The sequence below is a fragment of the Pestalotiopsis fici genome, assembly GCF_000516985.1.
Source record: "Pestalotiopsis fici W106-1 unplaced genomic scaffold PFICI_Scf_5, whole genome shotgun sequence".
NCBI lineage: Eukaryota > Fungi > Ascomycota > Sordariomycetes > Amphisphaeriales > Sporocadaceae > Pestalotiopsis > Pestalotiopsis fici.
Genome location: NW_006917095.1, coordinates 2044259 through 2054909, shown reverse-complemented (window position 1 = coordinate 2054909; position 10651 = coordinate 2044259). Strand labels below are relative to the sequence as shown.

General features: G+C 51.9%; 1 protein-coding gene across 1 annotated transcript; it reads right to left on the bottom strand.

Annotated features, from left to right (window-relative positions):
* Positions 1-381: 381 nt before the first annotated feature.
* On the bottom strand, positions 382-9514 carry PFICI_07941 (uncharacterized protein; the record flags this gene model as incomplete). The annotated part of the gene is made up of 5 exons (XM_007836522.1): positions 382-2815; positions 2868-5076; positions 5129-5349; positions 5415-8490; positions 8545-9514. The coding sequence occupies 5 exons, from the start codon at positions 9512-9514 to the stop codon at positions 382-384; spliced, it is 8910 nt and encodes a 2969-aa protein (XP_007834713.1).
* Between the last annotated feature and the right edge of the window lie 1137 nt (positions 9515-10651).

Here is a 10651-nt window from a genome sequence, read left to right as displayed (position 1 = left end):
CTGGTTCTTATGATTGTCGTTCACATACAATCTTATCCACTGTCCCTCAACCTGTCCACGCCGTGTGAGGCGAAATGCGACACACTGAAGCTCGAACCAAACGCGATGAACATCTGCCGGCTAGCTGTCTATGCTGAGGCTGCGAAGCCCACATGCATTCCTGGTAGCGAATGCAAGTGGGAAGAATATGATGATCAATCCCATGATGCAGTAGATGGAACAGCACTCCAAGACGTATGCACTACTAATCCAAGTAACAAAAAAGATATTTAATTGGAGGTGTGATTTTTTCAACTGCAAAATTTATTTGTCTATTGGTAACCAATTGTATAGTACCATTATGATCGAACAACACATCTTCTACTCCTCAAGCTTCGTGCCTCAATCCCTCGCCTTGGCACCTTGATCCAGTCTTCCATCCTCTACTCGGAGCGCCGGATTCCTCGAGAAGATACTTAGGATCGACAAATATGCGTCCATGACCACTTCCGCGTCCTTAAGTCCATACTTTTCCTTCTGCAGCTTCACCGTGATCAACGGTGCTTTGGTAGGGTCATCACTCATCTCCAGCGTAATGTCATATGGTGATCCAGCACGCGGTGTGCGCGAGTCAACAATCTTGGCATCTCCGATATTTCCGCTTTCCGCCTGTCCTTGCTTGTAGTCAAAGACAGCCTGGAACAATGGCGCCTGCGAGTGCGCGTCCTTGGGAGATGGCGTGGGCAAGCCTAGGTGTTCAACGAGGGCACCATATGGCACGGCGCTGTGCAGAAGTGCAGTGCGCATCTGTTCTTTGGCCTCGGAGAGCGCCTCATTGAAGATCTTGTCCGAATCATATGGCAGGCGGACTGGTAGCAAGTTGGCAAAGTAGCCCATGGTCGCTTGGTCTGCGAGCGTGGACCTGTTGCTGTCTGCAACGCCGATCACGACGTCGGTGCTGCCAGTCAGACGTGCCAGCAAGACCTGGAACGAAGCCAAGTAGTAGTGCATTGGTGTCGCCTTGTGCTTCCGGCTGCGGTCCCTGATACGGACGCCAATCATGCGGTTAAGACGAGCTGACACCTCGTGCTCCGACCAAGCCGTTGTTGTTGCGGCTGCTTTGGCTTCCGGCACATTGAGTGTTGGAAGTCTGGCGGGAGATTGCTTGAAGAGGTCAGCCCAGTAGGTGAGATCTTTGCTGAGCGCTCCAGACTCGAGCTGTTTGCGCTGGCGTATAGCGAAGTCGGCATAGCTCGGAGGAGTTTCGAGCTTGACGCCGCTGTACAATTGACCAATCTCAACGAAGACATGCTCGGTAGTCCAGCCATCTCCGACAAGGCGATGGTAGGCAATGATCAGAAGATGATCAGTCGGTGACCATTGGTAATGCACGACCTTGAACGTGTCTCCCTTTTCCAGGTCGTACTTGTAATTCTCAAGGTCCTTGAAGCCCTGATCTGCGGCAGCCTTATCGGCAACCTTGATCGTCTCAAACTCCACTCGAGACGAGTCAGTGATGAACTGGATCGGAACGTCCGTACCGGCTGGGTCTTTGATGAACGCTGTGCGGAATACGTCGTGGCGTTGCAGTACTTGCTTCACCGCCCAGCCGAGGCGCTCAAGGTTGAGAGTGCCTTGCATGTACATGCCGATAGTGCTGTTGAAAGTTTGCGGATCCAAGGGGAGTTGAAGCTGTTTCCAAGCGTAGTCTTGTATCAAAGACAAAGGTGCCTCACGTTCCGTGGCCTGGACACTGGCGGAATCTAGGGTGGAGAGTGGCGTCAAATCGCCACTGTGGTCAGCGAACGAGGAAGACGAGTCGTCAGAGACAGCTGAAGATTCGATAATCTGAGGAACTTCTACTGTGTCTGCCTCAGCACGAGACTCATCGGAGCACAGGGGAATGGCCTCCGGCGACAATCGGCCGACTGCGGAGTCGACGAGATTGTTGACCGAAGCACCGCCAAGAATTTCCAATAGCGGGATGTCGATAGTCAGATTCTTGGAAAACCAAGAGGCGACTGTGACCGCACTGAGGGAGTCGATACCCTGATCAATTAGCGGAGTCGTGAGACTGAGGTCGTCAGCCTCTGTGAGCTGTAATGCACCCCGGATCCGAGAACAAAGGCCATCAGTGATAATCGAACGGACTTGGCTGATGCTATCTGCTTTGAGGAGCTGATCCTTGACAGACCCGACTGCGTCAGCAGCATTGCTACCCTTGGCGCGGCGGTCAGAAAGCTTGAAGTATGCGAATCGAGGATCGTCAAAGTACGGAATCCTGTCGTGGTTGGCGGGGTCCATGTACGGCATGCCGGTGATCACCTCAATGTCCGTGACCTGCTTGTTGCGACCAGTCACAACAGCCTCTGCAAAGAGAGTATGCAGCTCCCATTCGTTCACCTCATCGAAGATGAACTTCACTACATCGTACTCGTGCTCACGACCCGCTCTTGCGATGAAACCAACGCCGAAAACGGCACCAATGTCAATGGTAGATCCCGCCATGCCACGGGAACGTCTGTTCTGAGCCAGAGCGTGTGTGTACGCATTCGCAGCGCTGTAGGCTGCCTGACCAGGATTTCCTGAAACCATCACAAAGGATGAAAACATGACGAAGAAATCAAGCGGCTGGGCGGGATCAGACAAGCGCTCACTGAGGAGACGAGCGCCGTCCACCTTTGGTGCCAACACCATCTCGAGCATCGGCAGGTCCATGTTCTTGAACATGACGTCTTGGAGCACAAGTGGTCCGAAAGCTACTCCAGCGATTGGTGGCATTGATTCGCGGATTTTGGCGAGACCTTGGTCTACAGAGGTCTCGTTTGAGGCGTCCCTAAAGTTGAGTCAGCATCAGGTATTCATTAATCACTCAGAGCAGTTCTTACATTGGCAGAACCATGACGATAGCCCCCAGTGCTGTGATCTCATCAATCCATCGTTGGTCGATCTTGGGCGAGCGACTCGACAAAACAATGTGGCGTGCGCCACGCTCAACCATGAAGCGGGCAATGGAGCGACCTAGATCACCAGCAAGACCAACAAGCAGGTACGTCTTGTCAGATACGAAGATGGTGTCTGTTTCCATCGATCTAATGCGACTAGGGATGATTTGCTCTGATCCCCAATCAATCAACGTGTCAATGCTCAGGGCATTTCCAAGCAACATATCGCTGCCTTTGAGGACCGACACCTTATGATCAATCAAGATCTCCTTTGAACTAGAAACTGCCTCTGCTAGCACTTTGTGTGCATTATCTGCATTTGCCTCCGACTTTGGTGTTGTGGTATCTTGGAAGAGATAGTCCCTGTGACGAACCGAGCAGCCGGCAGGGATGCGTCGGGCAAGTCGCTGGCTAAGGCTGGCTTCGCTCTGATCGCTTGACAGATCATAAAGCAGGTTGATGTCTCGGGGGAGCTTCTGTTTCAAGCTGCGCAAGGTCTCCTTCTCGTGCAATGAGATCCATCTGACGCCACTTGATGGGTTTGCTTGGGTGGATGCAAAGCTGATGACGATTCCAGCCGCTTCCGCTCTCTTGGACAGGGCATCGATGCACAGCGTAGGTGGCTCAAAGACGAGGATCGATGAACCAGGAGCGACATTTGACAACATGCTGCTGGCGACTAGTTCCGCAAAGATGCTTGGAAGAACCGTTGCTGCATTCGTCTCCTTGACTTTGACCATCCGACTTGGAGAAACTTGGAGTGAAGACACATTGTTCTCAGATAGCGTCACAACAACTTCACCAGTCGCAACATCTTTGCCCTGGATGAGATGATAGAATCCCGATTGACCAATTCGCAGGGCCTTGGCCAAGGAGTACTGCGCCTGAACCTTGATAAAGGACTCCTCCGTAGCGTCGGGCACAAAACGCTCCTCGAGATGCCGGAAGAAGGATTCCTCGCCATCATTCTCGAAACGCAATGCATCCTTGCTAGGGTTCATGTCGGCTAGAATTGCACGACGGTTCGAGTTCAACCGGTTGTTCTTTTCGGTGTCTGGCTTGAGGCGAGGGACAATGATCTTATCCCCTATCTGGTACAACTCGGGTTCTTGCGTCCAAAGTAGGCCGCTCTCTTGCCAGTTCTTGGCATCTTCAAGTCGAGATACGGTTTCAACCAGGAACTTCGGGTCCAAGTTCTCGGCCTTGTCGACATCTAGTACCTGAATGTCGATATCCGGATATTCCATACGGAGAGTACGCAAAAGTCCAATCGTCATGGCTTGCTGAGGATTCTTGCACCAAGCATCCTCTGTAACCCACAAGACGTGAATTGCAGCGTTGAAAATGGTTTGCAATGCATCCAGCTGCTCTTCATCGAGCCCAGCAAATGTGTGCTCGTCCAGTTCGGACAGCACGACAAACGTGGATCCTGGTTGGTAGTCCAAGTCAATGATCTCCCGAATGCTTGGGACTGTAGTGAACTCGCGTCCTAGAGGCGCGAGAATATCTGGGATCTGATCCAGAATCGCCGATGTCTTGGGGGACGAGCCTCCGACGAAGACCAATGGAGGATACGATTCCTTTGCAGGGGCCGACAGTGGCGCGTCAAGTCGTTGCACCAAGTCGTCAACGGCATGACTCATGAACACACCGTTGGGAAATACTCTACTGTCTGGGTCAAGAGAACGGCTATCAATGCCCGAAAAGCCAGACTTCTTGAGTACAGTGTCCCACTTATCATAGGAGATGAATGGCTCGAGGACACGTCCTTCGTCGTGACCAGCCCACCAATCAGGGAACAGACCGAAGATGAAACCAATACGGGTGTGCTCGTAGTGAGCGACTTCGATGACTATCAAGCGACCATTGGGCTTCAATAGAGATCGAGCATTCGACAAGGTTTCCTCGAGGCGAGGAGTAGCATGGAGTACATTTGATGCTATGATCAAATCGTACGAGTTTGGCGTAAAGTCTTGCTCACTTGGATCGCGGCGAACATCGAGGGGCTGGAAGATAAGCTTCTCGCTATGCCGCTCGAATTCCTTGCCGGCTTGCTCGAAGAAAGCACTTGAGATGTCGGTGAATGTGTAGCTATTGAACGAGAGATGGTCGTCGTTCAGGAACACACGCGTCGCACCTCCGGTACCAGCGCCTAAGACATGTGAGCGGATATTTGGATCCGGAGTATCAATACTTCAACTGACCAATTTCGAGAACGTCTAGATTCTGATGACGATGGTTGATCTGCTCGAGCAGCATCTGGAAATAGCTGTATGAGTGACCGTAACTTACCGTACCTCCGTAGAACTCAGTGAGCAAGCCATCGTGATCCATGAGGTCGAAGGCATTCCGGTTCTCACGCAGGGTCTCCAGGGCACCCTCTCCAACTCTTTGAATGAGTCGGACAAAGGGATGAGACCGATTCCTTGGTCGTGTCAGCTCATAAACACTAGGTCCACGACCATTGAGATGGGGAAAGTAAGTACTTACTGTTCGATCAGTTGCTCGATGTCTGATTTCGTGTCATTTTCCCAACTTGGCTGCCACCAGACGTTGCGACCTGCCTTGGCCTCAGCTAGTTGATGCTCGCACCACTGGATGTGCTTTACGAAATGGAAGGGAGCCTTCTCGCGATCCTCTGCTTCCAGACTCGCAATGAACGACTTGATGTACCAGTACGTGATACGCTCAATGATCTCGACGTCGGCCTTGTCTTGCTCAGTGGCGTGGTACTTGCTGTCATCAAGCAGAGCATCTGTGTTGATCGGCGCCCATTCCCATTTCGAAAACATCTCATGGTCGTCGGCGGCCGTCGGCGGAGAGAAGGGCTTGAAGCTAAGACCCTCAATGTGAAGCATGGTGGCCCCGGACTCGGGGTCAAATACTTCAATGTCGCCTTCCACTCCGTTACCGACACTCGCTGCGCTGGTTGAGATAAAGTCAATTTGTTTTGACGAGCCATTGATGTGACCAGCCACCCATGGGTTGAAGGCGATACGAGCGATGCCGGTGGGTACGAGGAGTGATCTCAAGCGTCTATCGCCCGGCGCAGTGTATGCTCCGATAAAACTTTGAAAGGCAAGATCGAGCGTGGCAGGATGCATTGCAATGTTGTGATTGCCATCAGTCAGACGATGGAAATCAAGAGATCCTCGGGCCTTGCTGTCGCCACGCTTCAGGTTGCTGATACCACGGAACTCCTTTGTGTAACCGTATCCAAGTTCCGAGAGCATATTGTAGAATCTGTCAATGCTGACGTTATTCAGGTGAGGAGGGTCTTGTTGACGAGCTGGAAGAGTATCCGATGCCCCTGGTCCGTATGTAACGGCAAGCGTACCAGAAGCCGAGCTCGACAGTCCAGTCTCTCTGGCCAGGGAAGAATTGATGACAAATTGGTAGGTGGCGCAGTCATCTGTGGTCTGCGAAGAGTCGAGGGTCAGCGAAAGGCTGAGTTCAACCATGCTATTCTCGTCGTTGAAAGTCACAGCTTTGTTGATGTCGAGATCCAACACCTCTAATAGCTGGATCTCCTTGTCGCCAGCAACACTGATGGCAGCCTCCATACCCATAACGACGTAGCCCGCACCGGGGAACACCGTTTGGCCCTGCAAAGAGTGGCCGCTGAGCCATTCAATGTCTCGCTGCCGAATGAAGTTATGCCATTGATTGGAGATTGGGCTACTTTGGGGCAGACGCTTGCCGAGCAGAAGGTGAGGTCGGTCGCCGCCAAGCCATTGACGGAGCAAACGGGACTCCTTCCTGTATGATCTCGAGTGATCCCAGGCATAGCATGGCAGTTCCTTTGACAAGTCTGCATTATCACCGTCTGGTGACAGACTGCCCAAGAGACGGTCAATGTCAATAGCAGGTGAGCCAAACTGCGACCAAAGGTAGCCCAAGCACGCCGAAAAGGCCTCCGTGTCGGTCTTTTTCCTGTCCATACATCCGGTATATGGCAGGGTTGATCCTGCACAGTTCTCTATTGTCTGGAGACTTGGGCCCTTCAGAGTCGGGTGTGGTCCGACCTCGATGCAGACATCGAATGGCGAATGTTTCACTAGCGCCTGCTCGATGGCATAGGAGAACAGCACAGGTGAGAGCAGGTTGTCGCTCCAGTATTCTGCCTTGAGGTCTTCAGGTGTCATGATGTGGCCTTCAAACACCGAAGAGATCCATATGGCGGATGGAGTGGCTTCCATGTTAAAAGTATCGCACCCACAGGCCTTGAGAGCCGTGACATACGGGTCCGCGCAAGGACGCATATGATGCGAATGGTAAGCCTTGTCGACTTTGAGGATGCGATTGAACTTTGATTCCTCGTTCAAAATTTCCTGTATCTCCAAGATTGCATCCTTGTCTCCAGAAAGTGTGACACTTTCAGGTGCGTTGCTAGCCGCGACACCAACTCTGCCTTCGAATGTCTCCAGAGCACACAACTCTGTCGCATCGTCGAAGGAGGTGCCTGCAGCCATCATCGCCCCCTCAACACCGTTCGGCCCACTCGCGTATTTGGAAGTAAGGCCACGGAGATACGCAATGCGAATTGCTTGGGTTGCAGATATGAAGCCCGCAGCGAAAGCACACGCAATCTCACCTGAACTATGCCCCACAACGACTTTGAATGTGGCGCCTGATGCTAGTAGCAGTTTTGTAAGGACAATCTGGACGGCACAGCAGAGAGGCTGGGAGTAGGCGGCTTGGTTCACGTTTGATTCCTCGCCTTCGAGCAGCAGCTGGTCTATAAGCTTCCACTCTGGACGATACTCGGCTGGTAGACTCTGGAGCGAGTCATCGAGTTCCGAAATGATAGTACGGACATAAGGAATCTGACACAAAGCCTTGCCCATGGCCGGCCACTGAGCACCCTGGCCAGTGAAGATTCCAAGTATCTCTGGCTTTTTTCTGACGTCAGAGCTCGTTGCAATCGAGTTCTTACCCTCGACGGCGGTGGCGTCCCGCTCAAGGGCGTCGCAAAGCTCTTGAGCTGACTGACTTGAGATTACATGACGGATCTGGTGATTCGATCGCTTTTTGAGCATTGTCCATGCGAGATCTTCCAGTCTCAAGTCGGGACGAGCCTGAACGAACTGCTTCAGATCTACCATGGCCGCCTTGAGGGATGCAGAAGAATGTGCCGAGAGGACGATGGGAGCGAGCAGGGGTGATGATGTGTTGATAGATGGCGAAATTGATTTGGGCTCATAGGACTCGACAATGATATGCGCATTGGTACCACCGAAGCCGAAAGAGTTGACACTCACACGCTTCGGTTGGCCAAACTTCAGCGCCGGCCAAGCCTGCTGCTTGGTGACAACCTCGAGATCCGTGTAATACGGAGCCACTCTTTCACTGAGCTCATTGAAGAGCATGTTGGGTGGCAGAGAACCATTCTGAATGATCATTGAGGCTTTGATCAAGCCTGCAATGCCAGCAGTGCCCTCCGTGTGACCAATTATGGTCTTGATACTGCCTACGTACAGAGGCTCCTCATCGGCGCCGCGTTGCCTTTCCCCAAAGAATGCCGACGAAATGGCACGCGCTTCTTGGGGATCGCCAGCGGGAGTACCTATAATGTCTTGTCAGCGAGGGATGCCTTCCTATTAGACGTTAAGAAACTTACCAGTTCCATGGGCCTCAAAATACTGGCAGCGGTCTTCTGGCTTTGTCAAGTCCAGACCTGCGCGTTCGTAGACTTGGCGAATGAGAGCCTCCTGTGCAAAAGAGTTTGGCATTGTTATTCCCGCAGTCTTGCCATCCTGGTTGATACCACTCTCCCGGATAACACATTCTATCCGGTCACCGTCTGCAATAGCCTGGCTAAGGGTCTTCAACACAACCGTGGCGACACCCTCGCCTCTAGCGTAGCCGTCTGCCGCGGCGTCCCACATCCGCGATCGACCGGTCGGCGAAAACATGTTGAGTTTGCTGGCAGAGATGAATGGAACGGGGCCCAAGATCAAGTTGGAGCCGGCGGCCACGGCTACCTTGCTCAACCCTGTCCGCAGTTGTTCGACTGCATGGTGGACGGCAACGAGGGAGGAACTACATGCTGTATCAAACGTCATACTCGGACCATGCCAGTCAAAGACGTAGGATACTCTGTTGGATAGAATCGAAGCCGATGTGCCCGTGGCGGCATATGTGTTCAGGGCGTCTAAATCGTAGTTTTGATGATCGAGGAAATCCCGCTGCATCATGCCTACATAGACGGCTGTAGGCGATCCTCGAAGGTCCTCCATCTTCAAGCCGGCGGCACAGAGACCCTCGTACACCGTTTCCAGCAGCAGGCGCTGCTGTGGGTCGACCGTCTCTGCCTCGCTCGGCGGAATGTTGAAGAAGGCCGGATCAAAGGTGTACGGATCATCCTCCAGGAAGTAGGCGTACTGGGCATTGGTACGCCCGTGGTGGGATCCATCCTTGTGATAAAAGGCATCCACGTTGAAACGCTCTTTTGGCACCTTTCTCGACAAGTCCCTCGGGTTCTTGAGGAGATCCCATAGCTTGGAGGGACTGCTGGCTCCGCCAGGGAAGCGGCAGCCACTACCAACGACCGCGATGGGCTCGTTGAGATGGGAAGTAGATGACGGCATAGTATCTTGAGTAAATGTGTTAAGTTGGAGGGTGGTATGTGTTATCGGAAAGCCGTATCTGTATGTAATCAGATATGCTCAACCGCGTGTGAGCAGACGGCAAAGCTGAATGATGATAGCTTTGTGGATAATGTCTTTCAACCAGTTGCGGTTCTGTCCTTGAGAAGAAGTGTTTATGTGAGATTGTTGAGAATGTAATGTGCCCTAGTAGACTGGTTGAACAGATGTCTATTTCGTAGAGAGTGACGGTAGACTACACTTAGAATGAATCAATCCTCAAGACCATGTCGTATCGTGACAGGACTTCATATAGCCAAGTAATATCTTTTTTTGTTTGATTATACGTCTATCAATGTTGCCTCATCCCAAATTCAGGCCCACACGGCTCGCAATCCGGTATTGTGTAGTATCCCTGTTGATGACACACGGCGATTGGGCCCGTGGAGTGTGGTATCTGAGATAGCCGCGAAGGATGACTGCCCCTCCACCGCTTACAACCCATGTCCGGAGGATTGAGTGGCGGTGATCTGTGCGTGCAAGAGGACGTTTGGGCGTCACAAAGTCAATAGTATGTGTAACGAATAACCGAGTCTTACATTCGAGCAATAGACCTGGTCTACTATGCATTCCGACTATCTCATCACATCTCTACTTCCCGCAAATTGTCAAATTTTTACTAATTGGAAGAAACTCCAGCACCAGCCGCCCTTTCGGAGCTGGTGGTACCTATTGTTTGCGGTGTCCAAGGCAGCCAAGAGATGCAATTCTATGTCAAGAAGTATTACATAATGACGAGGCCATACGAATACATGTGAAAAGTGGTTGAATCGGTGATATCACGTAAACACTTTTGTATACATCTACTCTGAAAGTGGAGTTGGAAGATACGTTTACTAACTGAATGAGGTTAGATTGTTGCCCAGACCATTCGAGGCTTACATATACGGGGCAACGTATCCAAGTACTCATCTTACAACCATGCTGATGGATACATCGTGGGCTGAACATCGGGGCGAGGCGCTATTGTTAGTCTTCGCACGCTAGCTGAAGGAAGACGCTACAAGGTTATATGCCATATCAAAATTTGGCGGGGTTCTGATAGATCAGCGTTGCGTTCGGCGTTTCCAAGACACTGGC